Here is a 17,552-nt window from a genome sequence, read left to right on the forward strand (position 1 = left end):
TTTCATCTTTAATTGTCACATCCCAAAGTTTGCACTTCAATCAAATTTCTCAATGTAAATCTTTGTTATAGTCATTTTGGCTACTGAAAATAACCTTATTAGATTCGGCTCTGATACAATTTGTTAGGATCAAGAATTCGATTATTGCGAAATTTAGCCAAACAATGTTATAATGATAATAACAAAGACAATAACAAGTTGATAATTACGGTAATTAAAGAAAATAAAATAGGCACAAAGTTAACGTGATTCAGTCAGTATGACCTACGTCCACAAGCGGAGAGGAACAATTTCACTATATCAACATGCGTACAATAAAGAGGTTACAAAATTAGAGTAGTCACTCTAATTAACCCAAATATCCCAAGAGAACAACATCACAAGATCACTCCAAAAGAAAGAGCTCACACAAGTGTTTCCCAACACCCATTCTCTAACTAAATACTCTAATAGAAAGGGAGAAGAAATACAAGAGAATGAAAGAAAACTCTTGAAATTGATGTATTATGAATGAGAAAGAAGGTCCCTATTTATAGAGATGAAAATGGACTTGTTTATGTCATCTATGATATTAATGGAAGATGTAAATTCCAACAGTTGCATGTGAATGAGAGAAATTTACACCAACAAATAATCTTCCAAAAGACTTTGGTGGAATTTTATCATGTGTGAACCAAAGAAAAAGAAAGACCACATTACATGTTCATTCTAGTACATTGTGCACCTGCACAATTATTGTGTTACAATCAAAACTGTGCAGAGTACGATAAATGTACATTGACAGGGCAGGCAACGGACCTGATCCCTAAGTATCACATAGTCATCATCAAAACACGGAACAACAGTTACCATGCGTGCAACCGTTGAACCATAAGGAATGAAAAGAATAGCTAGTGTTAATTCATATCGTAACTGATTATGATTTTCAATTAACTTGAAATTGAGAGTAATTGTTTTTTTTTTGTTGATCCACCTAAATTTTAGATGTTCAAATTAGTAAGGTTAAGATCTCAAAGATGTGGCATTTGCTTTTTTTTCCTCTTCTTCTGATGATAGGCAACTTGCATTAAGGCAGAAAACTAAAGGAGTTCATCATGTATCGATTTGTTCTGAATATACTGTATGTATAAGGATATCTATAATCTCAAACATTATCTATATGATGTAGCTTTTATATATACAAATAGATGCGCGCTAATATTTATAGCCATATATTAGCTAAGTTAGATTTTTATTTGACGAAGTTTCTTGATTTCAAAATGTCTTAGTTTAGATTGTAAATGAGGCTTCTATTGAATAGTTTTTATGAATGTTTATTAGTTGTAGTGAAAAAAAAAAAAAATACTTCAACCAAACTATGTAAATCTCAGGTCTTTTCTATAGCTTGCTGGAGTATTTCATTTGTTTGGTATGTCATTGTCGCAATGTCACTTGTAAGCTCTAATCCAAATAAAGGAAATTTAAAAAATGTCATATTTTCCTTTCTCCTCTTTTTAGAATATTTTGCACATTATAGAACATGTTAATTGCCACTAGTCATTATAATAAGAAGGAATCAGAAAGCAGGACCACACATTATAATAGACATAGCCATTTCAATGTACATCTGGTTTTGTCCTTTGAGATAATCTGTTGAAGATTATGAGAATAATCCTGATAACAGACAAAACAGGCTAATCAGACCATATTATAAAAGCATAATATATACAATTATGATGAAATAGACATCAAAACTAACTCGTTGAATAAGCTCTCTTTCATTTTAAAACGCAAGTTGTTTAAGAAAACAAATGAATGGTTCAGACCTAATAAATACTTCTCTTAGCCAGTGAATTTTTTTAATTAATTAAATTGTCTTATGGTCAGTAACATTAAGAGAAGCTAATCAAATCTTTCACATTCCAAATGAGTTAATTCCATTCTTGTTTTTTCAAACTAAGACTCTTATTAAAATTTGACTTTACCGCACAACTTTTATTAAAATGCTAGCAAGTGTTATTGAACCTCACCAACCCTTGTGGGTTGTACCCTACCTACTTTCTAGCCTTAGGGTCTTAACTTTGACCATTATTAAGAGTGCAAGGAAACAGTGCAACGAAGACAAGAATGATTCTCTTTTGTTTTTCATATTAGTAACTTTTTCTTGTTCAAACATTGTAGGAATGTTCTATGTACATTGCTTTCAACAACCGAACCAAAAATATGGAAAATGATCTTCTTCAAAACCGTGATTAAAATGTTAAACTTAATTAACGAAAAAAACATACTTCATTATATAATCTATTCACATATCTTTTACACTTTTAATATCTCTCTTTCCTTTCTTCTCTTCGTTGTGAGATTATTTAATAGGAATTTTGTTTGTTCTTTCGTGCCTTAGACGTCTTGTGATACAAATGAGCATCCGAGTAAACAATAGTATCAGTTTTTAACCCATGTTTATGCCTGTGTCCGACTCTGCGCTGCCTAGTATTTCTATCCCCTCTGCTTTCCCCTGTATCGCCTTTTTCTATTTTTTCCCTTATGTTCATCTTATTTTCATCGTCTACTTTAGTCTTCAACGCGCCAATTTCCATTTCTTTATCACATTTTGAGGTGGGAACGACATAGACAAATGGACCAATTGGTATATCCTTCAAGTCCAAGACAGGCTCCAAAGTCTTCACTATGTCGCTCATTGTTGGCCTAGACCTTGGATGGTGGCTTAAGCATTGATAAGCCAATGTAGCTACCTTCTTAGCTCCTTGTGTCGAGTACTGACCTTCAAGTCTTGGGTCCATAATTCTGTCGAGCTTGTGGGAGTCCCTTAGCATTGGCCTTATCCAATCCACCAGGTTTCGCTCTTTGGTGGGGCGTTTCTTGTCCACAGCTCGTTTTCCTGTTATTAGTTCTAACAGAACTACTCCAAAGCTGTACACATCGCTCTTACTTGTCAAATGACCTGTTTAAGGAAAAACAAACTTAAGTATCCATTCATCATAAGTGGGACTAGTAACATGTTACTACAGGTTAAACTACAGTGACAACGTAAAAATTTACCCGTCATGATGTACTCTGGTGCGGCGTAGCCATGAGTGCCCATGACACGAGTTGAGACATGCGTATCTTCACCTTCCGGTCCATCCTTCGCTAGCCCGAAATCAGACAGCTTTGCCCTGTAATCCTGACAGTTCATTCATATTATAAGTATCTAAGTCTTACTTTGTCATGAAAAGAGAGTTGGAACAACTTTTCAATGTCAAAATTGTACTTCATAAATAACTTACCGAGTCTAATAGGATGTTAGAAGCCTTGAAGTCGCGGTAGATTACCGGTTTTTCTTCCCCGTGAAGAAAAGCCAGTCCCTTTGCAGCACCAACCATAATTTTTATTCTTGTCAACCATGGCAAGCAACTCGAATATCCTGTTTCGATACATCACAAGAAAGATCAGAAACACATATGAAGAAACATCAGTAGTTGATCATAAGAATATCGATGCTTACTCGAGAATAGTTGATCCTCTAGGTTGCCCCTTGCCATATACTCGTAAACAAGAAGTCTTTGATCATCCTCCCAGCAATATCCAATCAACTTTACTAGATGATGATGTCTCAATTGTCCCAACAACACCACTTCAGTCTGAAAATTCAACAAGTATAAAACTATTACTACTAATTAAAAGAAGTTGTTGACTTGCTGTAGAGAATTTTAGGTAAAAAAATAAAAAAAAAAAAAAAAAAATGCTCACCAGCCATTCTTGGTGACCCTGATTACCATCCAAATCAAGCAATTTAACCGCAACAGGTTGAGCATCTAGACCAGGCTTAATCTTGTCGTCAATGAAACCTTTGTGAACGGGTCCAAATCCACCTTTACCAAGAAAATTAGCAGACGAGAAGTCACTCGTGATGAGCTTAAGCTCAGCAAGTGTGAATACATGAAGATTTGAACCAATGATCGCGTTGGATGAGAGATCATCCAACGATATAAATACTGATCTCGAATCAGTACTTATATCAGAAAAAGCTAATCTATGACGATCCAAATTAACCACCTTTACCTCTGAAGGAACAATATTTGTATCAATCTTGGCTTTAAAACAATTAGGCAAAACAGATTTCCAGCCAATTTTGCAAGCCATCATATTTGTTTTATTAAAGCTGATGAAAGTTGCTCAGACTTTTGGTGTCAATTTTGATATATAAACACTAAGGGTTGAATAAATAAATGTAGTTGATATTTACTCCACCTAAGTGTTTGACAAACAAGAAAAATGAGTTTGTAATAAGTCTAAAGTGACGGTATAAGTTTTATTATATAGTTTTTCATGCATAATATATAAGCTTATATATATATAAAGTTGTGTAGCAAGTGGGAGGAAAATAGAGAATAAGTCTTCCGTCTTTTGTTTGACTTGATATAGAGCGTGTATGATAGCATATTAATTATTATAATATAGTACGAAAATCGGTCACATTTTCTTGAACAAGCTTCTCTGATATTTCATATATTTTGGATTTTGGGATAGAAATATTGGATGCATGGAAACTTCCAACATGAATAGGGTATCCAAGAAGGAATAGAAAAAAGAAAAAAAAAAATTATACATTAACAAACCCTTAATTAATTTATTAGCAAATTTTATTTAGATATTTAATTATAATTTGTTTCAATTGATCAGTACTTAAACTCAGAATAAAATATCTCTATTAGACATTTTCAATTCAATTGTGAAATCTTTTGCGTGTGTTCTTAAGTATCGATTATGTAGATAAATTAATCGCTTAAAATATGTCACCTCATTTAAATATACGCATTAGTCTTAATAAGTCGTAAGACTTCAGACATATTTTATGTAATTAACTTAATTATGTAAAAAAAGTTTCAGAATATGCATAAAAGTTTACTTAAAAAAAGTTTCAGAATATGCATAAAAGTTTACTTAAGATATGAATGAAAAGTGTCTAATTTGAAACTTTATCATATATTCAATTGAAACGAATCGTTATTTAAATATTTAAAAGAAAATTATTATGAAAGTTTAAAAGGCTATCAATGTATCATTAAGCCATAAAAAAAAAAAAAAAAAAAAAAAAAAAGAGGTTGAAAGGAAAAGTACTGTCTGAACTAAAGTAGAAAAGGTCCATTCATTGGTTGCAAACCTGCAAATGAATCAATCATTCTAGATTACTTAAAGCTGAATTGTAATGAATTAATTTAAGAGGAAAGGATTAAAAATCTCTTTTTATTTTCATAAATTGATTAAGCTTGTTCCTAATTAAATTATGGGGGTCAACTATATTCCTACTATTATCAAAGTATGCAAATATATATATTTTTTTTAAGCGATTTTCCACTCAAAGTAACAATTAGGTGAGGTAAACGCCACGTGGAGTGCCACATCTATGTCTTCCATAGACATCCATTTTTCCTACTAACAACCAACACAATCCTCTCAGTTTTCTCCTTCGGTGAAACTCCCTATTCAACGACGATACTCCGGCGAGAAGCCAACTACAAGCCGAACAACACGAGTCAGATTGTCATATCCTTTGAGGAACATTATGTTGTTCTCCATCTATGGGTATATTTAACCATTATTGTTTCTTTCCCTATTACATCACAAACAAACTCAACTCTTCCTTACTCCAAACCAACCCTCTTTTTTCAATTTTTCTACTCGTTAACTGTTATTAATTCTTTACAAAAAAAATGAGCTAAATATAATGGGTGATACTCAATCCATCCAATTCTCACTATTTCCTCCGTCCATCTTTACTAAATTAATATCTTATATTACTTAATTACCAAATAATTTTTTTCTCTATTGTAACTTTATATAATATATAAAATAAAACTAATTTGTTTTTATAGCAGTTTGTTCAATTGCCAAATATTTTCTTCTCTAATATGATTACATATTATACATCGAACCTATAATATTGCTTGAAAATATTTTTAATTTTTCATTGGTTGGTTCGGATAATATATTTTCCCCAAATCACCTCAACTTATTTATGTGTTAAATTAGACGGGTCAAATCAAATTAATAAACGAATAGTTATCAACCCTCCCTGATTTGAGTAAGTTAAGCCGACCATGTTTTTATGCACTAATGTATGTGAATAAATTAAATTTTTAAATAAGTTAAATACTTAGGGTTCGTTTGTTTGAAAAAAGAGAATAATTTGGATAACTCTGCGATTATTTACCTTATCATTTGTATTAAAATAATAAAATTAACCCATATAAATAATGAGATAGCTTATCTCTTCAACTGTTACATAATTCATGAAATAACTTTGTTATTCCATCTCTATTCGAAACAAAAGTTGCAAGTAATAAGTGTCTCAAACTAAGAGCCCATTTTAGATTGTTGTTAGAAAACTGCTTATTTGAAAATCACTTTTTTTAAAATAACTTTTCAGAAAAGTACTTTTAAGAAGCAACTTGTATTTGATAAATTTATTTGAAAAGTGTTTTTGATAAATAGATTGTCATTGGATAATTTTTTTAAGAAGTATTTTTTTTGAGATAAATGACCTAAAAAGGACATGTATTAATAGAATTTTACTATTTAAAATCAATCTGTATAAAAAATTTATATTAAATATTTATTATAATATTTTTAATTAAAATTTTATTTTGAAATCTACTTCTGAAGTAGTAAATCTGAAATTTATTCATGTAATAGTAAATCTGAAATTTACTAAAGTAAAAGAATACATGTCATGGTAAACTTGGTGTTTACTAGAATAAAAGTTCATAAATTGATGTGAGGGATTGTGACATCTCGAAGATGTGCATATTGAGTATCAGACATGTATTGAAGAACTTGAAGATACTTTGAGAATTGTTTATGTCGCTTGTTCTCATGATAAGTTGGTTGGACCAACTAATGTTGGGATTGAATTCCTTAAATCTGAAAAGTATAAAAGGTGAATGTGGGCCCGTTCACCTGTCATGTGATCTATTAAGATGCATCGATATAAGATGATCACATGTACATTTATTGTCAACCTGCCTTTTGACATTCATAAATGTTGTTTGCTCAGTAAAATTGAGTTAAGAGCATAACTTCGAGATTATGTAATCAAGACAATTCATCTTGATGATGATGGTTTAGCATTAAATGCCTTCAATAAATAGCTAAATCATTACTAATGAGAACAAAGCTCCATTTGTTGGTCTGAAATATGATATGTTGCATACAATAGCACTTGTATGCATTAGACCAATAAATTATGATTATTTCTTTCCTCTTAATTGACTCAAGATCAGGAACCAACTATTTCATCTAATAATTTTAATGTGCGGTATACGATTAATGAATATACCAAGATGCACAAAGATGAAATCCTCAAATAAAATGGAGGATGAATGTTAGTTTTTCTAACATAAGGGGGATGTTATAAACAGCTATGAAATATGTTAAGAATTATTATAAGATCCTCATTCATAAGATAATTCAAGTCATATACCAAAAGCATATCATATTTAAGCTGCAAGTGCTCATATATTATGTCCTTGAAGGACAAAGTCTATGCATGCATGAAACATGGTAGACTAATCGGTTCTAAATGAAACAAGGAGCAAATAATCATAAGAAGAAGACAATGTGATCTTAAAGAGCCTACGACATAACACTTCATGAAATCTTATGAGAGGTTCAGGTACCTGAAAATAATAAAGTGATGAGATCTCAAAATATTGTGTCACAGTGTGAACCGATACAAAATGACATATCATTAATATATTTGATACAATATTGGCGCAATATTGTGAAAGAGTACGAGGATCTGAATTCTATGTTAATTTAAGCATGCTGACATAGAACTATTTATCAAGTGACATGAAAGGGTGCATCTTGGTAAGTGAACACTTATTTGATTTGCACTCCACACACTTGAAGATGTCACACATGAAATGTTTGAATATTGTCACTTGACAAAATATATATTGCAATTACTACAAGGCCTGATATAGCCTTTTTGATTAATATGTTAGCAAGGTATATTTCTACTCCTACTAGGAGACATCGAAATGGGATAAGATACATGAACTTATTTTATACTAAAGATTGTAGTTCCGATCTTACTGGTCATGCTGATGTTGGGTACTCATTTAACACGCATAAATCTCAGTCTCAAACATGCAATGTGTTCGCATATGGAGATACTGTCATATCTTGGAGATATACGAAACAGTCTATCATAGCCGTCTCATCGAACCATGCGAGATTATAACTATTCATGAAGCAAACCGACAGTGTATGGTTGAGGTCCACAACACATCTCGTTTCTGAAAAATATGGTTTAAAATATGATAAAGTTCCCATGATTTTTATGAAGAAAATGCATCATGCATAGCATAACTTAATGGAGGATTCATAAAAGGAGATAAAATGAAGCATATTTCGTCAAAGCTTTTTTATACACGCGATCGCCAAAAGAATGATGATATTAACATGCAACATATTCGTTCAAGTGACAAGGTGGCTGATTTATTCACCAAGTCTTCTTCAACTGCAACTTTCAAGAAGATCGGGATGCAAAGGTTCAAGGATGTTGTCATCAGGGGAGTTAATACGCGTTGTATTCTTTTTTCCTTACGAGGTTTTGTCCCAAAGGATTTTTCTTGTAAGGGTTTTAATGAGACAGCCAAAATACGTATTATTAGAGATGTGTACTCTTTTTCCTTCACTAGATTTTTTTTCTATTGTTTTTTTTCTAGTAAGGTTTTAACGAGACACATTATCTATCTAGACATTCAAGGGGGAGTGTTATAAATGTATTTACATTATAGTGAATGTCTATCAAGATCTACTTTGATATCTATTAGGATTTGAAGCATCTGTCTTTTACTCAGACTAGGAGTAAATTTTCCCTATAAATAGAAAGATTTCCTTCATTGTAAATCATCTCTCAATAGAAAAAACAATTACCCTCTATTCTCTACTTTTCTTTTGTATTCTTTATTATTTTATATCAGAACTAAATATAATGGGTGATAGTCAATCCATCCAATTCTAACCATTTCCTCCGTCCATCTTTACTAATTTAATATCTTGTATCACTTAATTACCAAAGAATTTTTTTCTCTATTGTAACTATATATAATATATAAAATAAAACTAATTTGTTTTTATAGCGGTTTGGTCAATTGCCAAATATTTTCTTCTCTAATATGATTACATATTATATATCGAACGTTTAATATTGCTTGAAAATATTTTTAATTTTTCATTGATTGATTCGGATAATATATTTTGCCCAAATCACCTCAATTTATTTATTTGTTAAATTAGACGGGTCAAATCAAATTAATAAATAAATAGTTATCAACCCTCCCTGATTTGAGTAATTTAAGCCGACCACATTTTTATGCACTAATGTATGTGAATAAATTAAATTTTTAAATAAGTTAAATACTTAGGGTTCGTTTATTTGAAAAAAGAGAATAATTTGGACAACTCTGTGATTATTTACCTCATCATTTATATTAAAATAATAAAATTATCCCATATAAATAATGAGATAGCTTATTTCTTCGAGTGTTACATAATTCATGAAATAACTTTGTTATTCCATCTCTATTTGAAAAAAAAGTTGCAAGTAATGAGTGTCTCAAACTAAGAGCCCGTTTGAGATTGTCGTTAAAAAACTGCTTATTTGAGAATCAGTTTTTTTAAAATTACTTTTCAGAAAAGTGTTTTTAAAAAGCAACTTGTGTTTGGTAAATTTATTTGAAAAGTGTTTTTGATAAATAGATTGTGTTTGAATAATTTTTTTAAGAAGTGTTTTTTGAGACAAATGATCAAAAAAGGACATGTATCAATAGACTTTTACTATTAAAATCAATTTGTATAGAAAATTTATATTAAATATTTATTATAATATTTTTAATTAAAATTTTATTTTTATTTAATTAAAAATATGTACTCTAATTTTTTTTATCAATATTTATATACATAAATTCATTAAATATTAGATAATTATATATTGCTTAAATAATTTAAATATTAATTAATAACATCAAACAAAAATGAATAAGCAATTATTGTATTCATATATGTACAATACATGGTAACAAATATGTCATTTTTCATAAATTAGTTATTTAAAATTAAATATTTGATTATTTTTTTACAAATACTATCAAAATATCATTTAATCTTGTAACATAGTTCATTTGTCATTTGTTATCATTAATAATAAAAAATAAAAAGTTATATAATCCTCGGTCATCATCATCAATGATATTTTCAAATTTATTTAAACCAAATGAGTGAAAATGAAAGTTTACCACACACCATTCTTTTTTAAAAAGGTGTTTTTTTTTTCCTCAAAATAAATAGTACTTATTTTGGAAAATAAGCAATTCCAAACAGACACTAAATGTATTTATTTGGCTATCTAAAAAAATGCAAGCGAAGATGTTTTACCTGTTGAAATCTTTTACTATATAGATAATGTGAAAGTTTCAAACTATTCTTAGTTACAACTAAAATTGTCTAACTTTAATAAGCAAATTGTTATTGTAGTAACGAAACTTTAACTAATTTGCTTATTTTTATTTATCTGTCAGAATATGATGATTTTATTGGTCTTTAATAAGCTTATTTATTTGTCTAACTTTAATAAGCAAATTATCGTGGGAATTGTTGACTGACGTTTGCCATAATTACCCCCTTTATTCCTATGTAAATGCTCTGCACGATTTATTTCATGAACAAATTAAAAATTAATTGCATAGTTATGTAGTTCCACTCTCAGCCCATAATATCTCTGTAGTTCCACAACTCCCCAATATTTGCAGATCTACTATTTGTACAATTTAGCAAAATTTTACATATTATTTATTTATATTCGAAATGAAAGTATAGGATTTAGGTGAATTCGATACTTTAAAAGTGCATCCACTTGTACGAGGAATGAGTAAAAGTAACTACATATGAATTTGAAAACACACACATAATTTTCAATAAAGAGAGGCGAAGAGAAACTAAGCAAATTTTCAATTTACTTGATCGATTTATTATGAAATTAAGAAAATTTTATTTAATTTTTTTCTTTCTCTTACCATTAGTATTAAATAATAACACAAATTAATAATGATTAAATTTTATAATTTTAAAATATCATTAATAAAATTAATTTAATAAAATAAATTTTTAATTAAATTTATTTTTTTCAAAAGTAAGTCAAGTCAACAAGTGTTAAGTAAAATTAAACCGAGGGAGTAGCTCGTTAGAAGAACACTTAGCTTCCTAATAAAGTGAAAGAACGTACTCTTCTTAATTTGTGTGTGTCACTCTTTTTTGAGATACTTTTAATATTTCCTCCAACACATATAATGTTCAATCAATTTGAGATGTGCTTTACTGATCAACCTACTCGTAGTCTATAGGTAATCATGAATTTAATGAATTATTATAGTTAGGGATCGTTTGGTACAAGAGAAATTATTCATATATTGTATTAATAATATTGAGATTAGTAATACATAGATTAGTAATATAGGGATTAGTAATACAAGAATTATTTTTTTATTAAGTGTTTGATTCATTGTATTAAAAACTAGATATGTCATGTATTGTGTTTGAGTTAAAAACTCTACAAGATCTTCTTTATAATTATACACTTAAATTTTTGTGGGATTTTCTACTTTATTTAACTAGTCAAATTACTTACCCTTTGTGCGATCTTATAGAAAAGCTAAAATCTAAATAATAATTCTTACTCTGCTTAGTTGATCATTTATTTATTTAAAAATTGAGTCTATTTGATTAAAAAAAAAAATTAAAACAACAAATAATTGTCATATTATACAAAAATAATTTTTAAAAAATGTAAAGCACACTCTGTAAGAACATAACGAAATATTGATAATATAGTTTTAGATTTTTAAATTATATATTTATTTGACAATAATTTTTTGTATTCAAGTTAATTCGTCTGTAAATTGAACAATTACAAAATAACATGAATGTTGTTAACATTCGAAGCAATCAACCAACATAAGGAAAAAAGTGATATTTAAGCACTTGATCCGCATACACAATATAAAAAGAGGATGGCAAATTAAATGTAACATAACAATCAATTTGTAGTGATTACATTTAAAATGAAACCAAAAGGAAAATTCAATAAAAAGAATTGAAGGGTAGTTAAGTCATTTAATTCTCGTATCCATGTATTATTAAGCCATGAATAAGCAATTTCATGGTTTCTTAGGTATAACTGTATAAGATTAATACACTCTATGGTGTATTAGCTATCCATGTATTAGGTGAATTAAATTAAAATTGAGCGATCAAACATTGAACTAAAAAAAAAAAAAGGGCAATTCGGTGCACTAAAGCTACCGCTATGTGTAGTGTCCGAGGAAGGGCCCCACCACAAGGATGTATCGTACGCGGCCTTACCTTGCATTTCTGTCAGAGGCTGTTTTCAAGGCTTAAACCCGTGACCTCCTGGTCACGTGGCAACAACTTTACTAGTTACTCCAAGGTTCCCCTTCGACCAAACATTGAACTAGTTGGACTAAATTTTAATTCATGAATTATCTTATTTAATACGGCCTACCAAACGAGTCCTTAATGTATTATATTTTGAATTTATGTTTTTTTTTTTTGGCAATATGAGGATACATCCAACTGCTATTCTTCATATGTTATTGAATAAATCTTGCTTCAATACTGTAATGGATCATAGATCAAATAAAAAATGTAATCATACTAGGAAAGTCCTGCAATTGTGGGAAGCTCGATCAAAAAGCAAATGTAGGTGGTATCGGACCCAACACTCCCCATTTGGTGGATGTTACTTTTTTTAGGACATTTAGTTCTTAAAAAATAATTCTTTTCCTTATTAAGAAACCCCAACAATATATTTGGATTAATCAGAGGAAGAAATGGTTTTCTAATCTTTACAATTTTCTTTAGTTTTACATTTTTATTTTTATAAAAGATCAAAAGGACATTTACTTCTAATCAAATTATAAAAAATCCGAAATCACGTTTCCTCCTAATCACAAGTTAAATATATTTAATGAAATAGCACAAAATATAAAAACTAAAAATTAAATAAAAAATCGAAGAGAAAAAGCATTAATTATTATTGCTTTGAAATATGTATATTAATAGTACGGTGTGGTAGGTAGAAGGGTAGAGTTAGCAGTTGACACCAATATCGGCGTCAACGCGTTCTTCTCTCTTAGGGTCGTTTGAATGGGAATACGTTATTTCTAAATTAATTAGCTATTTTGAAATACGTTATCCAATTATGTATAGGAAATAAGTTATCATATTATTATGGTATAAATGTTGGGATAAATAATCTCTAAACTACCTAATACTTCCAATTAAAGGCAGAATAAAATAATCTTACATTTTATATATTCAGAGATTATTATACCTTATAGCTCACACCAAACGACCCTTTAGTATTAAGTTCTCTTCCTTCTGTTTTCGATCTTTAGCGACGTGATAAATACTCATTTATTCTTAATTAGACGTTTCAAATTACATTTAGTAGAGAAGGGTCGTTTAGTTGCTGATTAAATCTATAAAATATTAGTAATCCAGAGTTCATTTGTGAAAGATTTAGTTATTCATTATTAATTATCGTCTTCGACAATGTAGAAGTAGTAAGAATATTGATTCCTTATAAATTATACGTGCACTAAATTAAATATACATAATTGTAAATTGGTAATCAACCGTCCTATTTGATGCACTGAGTTTTACACATAGCAACTATAATGCTGCTGCTGCAAACATGTTATTAGTTGTGCTGATTTTAATGTATGAATTATTTATTTTCTTACCAATAACTAAACAACCCTGGGGTGTTTAACCATTAAAGTGAAATTTTTTGATATAAAATCAAATTAATACAGTATCAATGCTCCTGTCGAACACCAAATGAGAAATCAGAAGATAAAAAGGTTTCTCGTTTTCTTTTGTGCACACTTTTCCTCAATCAAAATAAGATCCTAATCTTGTCTTAGACATTAGAGCATATTGAAATCTATGGTCTGAAATTATTTTAATATGAAGAATATTGAGGGGGTGTTTAACTTCTAGTAATTTATTTGGTAGGTGGATAGAAGTTAGGTTTAAATTTAGACCTAAGCTGTGTAGTTTTATGGAATTTATGAGTTTGCGTCTAAAATCCTTAACTGCTTAGTACACCAAACATTTGTTTAGGAGTCTTAGTCTATTAATTAATTAATTCTTAGAAAAACCAAATATTATACTCCCTCCGTCCTATTTTACCCGTCTCAAAATGGGATGGCACAACTATTAAGAAAACAATGATTGGTGATGTAACTTTACCATTTTGCCCCTCTTAATTGTGTCTTCTTGTTAGGTTCAATATTGATGGATGACTAATACCAAAGCACCATTTATATTCTTAGGGGTCGTTTGGTAGAGTGTATTGAAATGTTAATGCATGCATTAGTTTAATGTGTATTAGTAGTACCTTGTTTGGTATACCTTTTTACCCTATGTATAACTAATGCAAGCATTAGTTATACACTCTATTATGTATTAAGGTGTGTATTACTAATACCTCAAAATCCACGGCATTAGTAATGCAATAGATCTAATGCATGCATTAACATGCTTAAAGACCCTATTATCCTCAAAAAAAATTTCGCATCCTTTCCAACATATATATAGAGGGTATTATGTAAAAAAAATAAAATTTTTTTAGAAATTATGTAATTTATGTTTTTTTAAATACATCGAACCAAACACTGCATAAGAAAAATACAAGCATAGCTAAGTCAAACATAACTAACACAAGCATTACTAATACACCATATTTTGTATTATTCTTATACATTCTACCAAACGACCCCTTAATGGTGTACTCTTAATGGTACTCATCTTTGCAACATTTTTTAAGAATACTAATAATAAGGAGTAATTAATTACACTAAGAGTATAATGAAAAAAAAATTGTCTTGTCTTGATAAGTAAAAAAGGACAAGTAAAATAAGACAATAAATTAGAAAATTTGAGACGAGTAAAATAGAACGGAGGGAGTATTAACAAACATCTTTTAACTTTTTCCTCTCAAAGGGAAAACAATGATAATAATAGGGTTTGACTATATTAAAAAACACTCCTCCTATTCATAATGTTTCTTTGGGTGCACTTTTTTCAACGTAGCATAATATGCTGAAGGACAAACGTGTATATTAATAGGATAATTTGTCTCCATGCAGAAAACTTAGACATAGAGACAATGCGTAACTAATAATAATTAATTTATAGGGAGGCTTCTATATGATTAAAGAAAAAGAAAAATGTGGGGACTATTGCTGAATAAAAGAAGATTTGTGATGAATGAAAAAGAATGGAGTTGGCTAAACTTTTAGACAATCCCCTAGTCTTAACTAGAAAATTGTGGCTGGGGTAAGTGTTAATAGTTAGAATTTAAAGATTAGTATAAATTTAGGGTTTTAGTTCGTTATCGATTTCTAAATTGATAATTTGTACGTATTTAATAGATAAATTAAAGAAAAATATAAAATTTGAATTAAAAGTAAATGATAAATTCGCGAATCCTAGCCGGCCATGAAGACACAAAATCAATAGGAGGATGCATGATATTTTTTCTCAAAATGTTATTACTATTAGGGGGAGAGAGGGCGAAATTGTGGACAGCCTCAATCCAATTGTCAACAAAAATATTCCAACAGTAATAATAAAAAAGACCTGGAATCATTACATCATGGAATTCCAACCTTCAACATAGTTTGAGGGTCTCACATTATTGTGAGCTACCCAGAATTGAAGAAAAGGCTAAATTGGAGTAGATACTACCGGCCTAAACAGAATGAAAGAGACCGGAAAAATAACGTAAACATACACCTTAACTTATTATATTTATAGAAATCTCCACTCTTCAAAAGTAATTATAAAAATTTCGACTAATTATGTATCTTTATTGGATGTATCGAGAGCTAATTATGCATCTCGACATAACCAAAATCGAAAAAATGTATCGGAAACTAATTATATATTTTTACAAAGGAAAAATGTATCTTGGTGGACATATCGGAAGCTAATTATGTATCTAGACAGATCCAAAATTAAAATTTTTATTAATTATGTAAAATGTCGAAATTTTCTGTAATTAAGCTCCAAACTGTTAGGATTTATTGTTTGCCCTTCTTGATGGATCGCTAAAACTTTATATAAATGGACACAGTTTGTCTTGCCAGAAATAATGATGGATCGTAAAAATTTGATAATTAATCATGATAAATTATCAGAATTTGACTATAAATCCTGAGGAACAATAACAAAGCTATGTTATGGGTTATGGGTGCTCAGACAACCATAATCTTTAGAGCCAAACACTTTTAATTATGAAAAAATGATCAATACTTCACACAAATATAGTAACTAAGCACTTGGTGGGACAAAAGGAAGTTGCGTGGATAGTAAGCACCCTTGCATCCAACTCCGAGATTGTGGGTTCAAATTACTGAAGCAAAAAGAGTGGGAGCTCCTCGAAAGAGATAAAAAAGAAAAAAGAAAACAAAATCCGTCATAATTTACTTCGTAGGATGCATGCACCGAAACTAAACGTGTTTAATTTTCATCGTCAAAATGCAAAATCATTGAAATTTACTCCACAAAATAAGAGAAACAAACAATACAAAAAGCAGAAGAAAGAATACAAAGGCCAGTTGTTTAGCTGAGGAAAAAAAAAGTCTAAAATTGGAACGTCATGAATTGTGACGTACTAGTTGATTTTTAAATACTACAATATGATTATCCTTTTTCAATATATGCTAAATCCCTATCAAGATTTTTTATTAAAGAAAATAAAAGAGACACTAAAGTCTCAGGTTCTAGAAAGGGCAAAATTGCCAACATTATGAAAGATTTGCTCAGCATGTCCTCAAGTTATTACATTAACTTGACAACATTGTTTGAGAGGGTCGTTTGGTAGCTAGTTAAGAGATAGTTTATTCGTGTATTAATTTTTGTTTAAGTTATTCGATGCTTGATAGCTAGATAGAAAGATGTATAAATCAATACGATGTTGCTTTGGGCTTCAGAAATCTACATAACTAATACCTATTCTCAGACCCCACTTAGTAAAAATATATTGAGTATGTTGTTGTTGTTGCATAACTTATACATGTATAAATTATGAGAAAATTGATTTTATTGTCTTACTCGAGTAGAAGATGAAATCGATAACTAATACCTGCATAATTCTAATCAGCTACCAAACGACCCTAACGGTATGTTTGGTGAGAAGGACAATGTTTTTGGAAGAATTAAGTGATTCTCTTTGTATATATATATATATAAATATCATCTCAAAATATATTTTATATGTAATCTTAACAACATTATGAAGCCTGTTAGGAGTTGGGGGGTGGTGCAGGTGAGGATGAGGGTGGGTGTGTTATGTTAAAGGGTAAGAAGGAGACAAGATAGTATAGCCTGCCTTTTATGAATCCTGTTTTTTTCTATCTTTATCGGAGTAAGTCATTTTTCTCATTTTAAAGAAATTTTAACTAGACATAAAAAAA

The 17,552-nt window shown here is 29.7% G+C and overlaps 1 protein-coding gene across 1 annotated transcript; it reads right to left on the minus strand.

Moving 5' to 3' along the window:
* Window positions 1-2,097: 2,097 nt before the first annotated feature.
* LOC107876065 (serine/threonine-protein kinase RIPK) lies at window positions 2,098-4,471 on the minus strand. The gene is made up of 5 exons (XM_016723048.2): window positions 3,730-4,471; window positions 3,485-3,620; window positions 3,267-3,403; window positions 3,040-3,163; window positions 2,098-2,941 (listed from the first exon to the last, which is right to left on the minus strand). Exons 1-5 carry the CDS (start codon window positions 4,123-4,125, stop codon window positions 2,346-2,348), a joined length of 1,389 nt encoding a protein of 462 aa, XP_016578534.2. The 5' UTR covers window positions 4,126-4,471; the 3' UTR covers window positions 2,098-2,345.
* Window positions 4,472-17,552: the final 13,081 nt, after the last annotated feature.

The sequence above is a fragment of the Capsicum annuum genome, chromosome 6, assembly GCF_002878395.1.
Source record: "Capsicum annuum cultivar UCD-10X-F1 chromosome 6, UCD10Xv1.1, whole genome shotgun sequence".
Taxonomy (NCBI): Eukaryota; Viridiplantae; Streptophyta; class Magnoliopsida; order Solanales; family Solanaceae; genus Capsicum; species Capsicum annuum.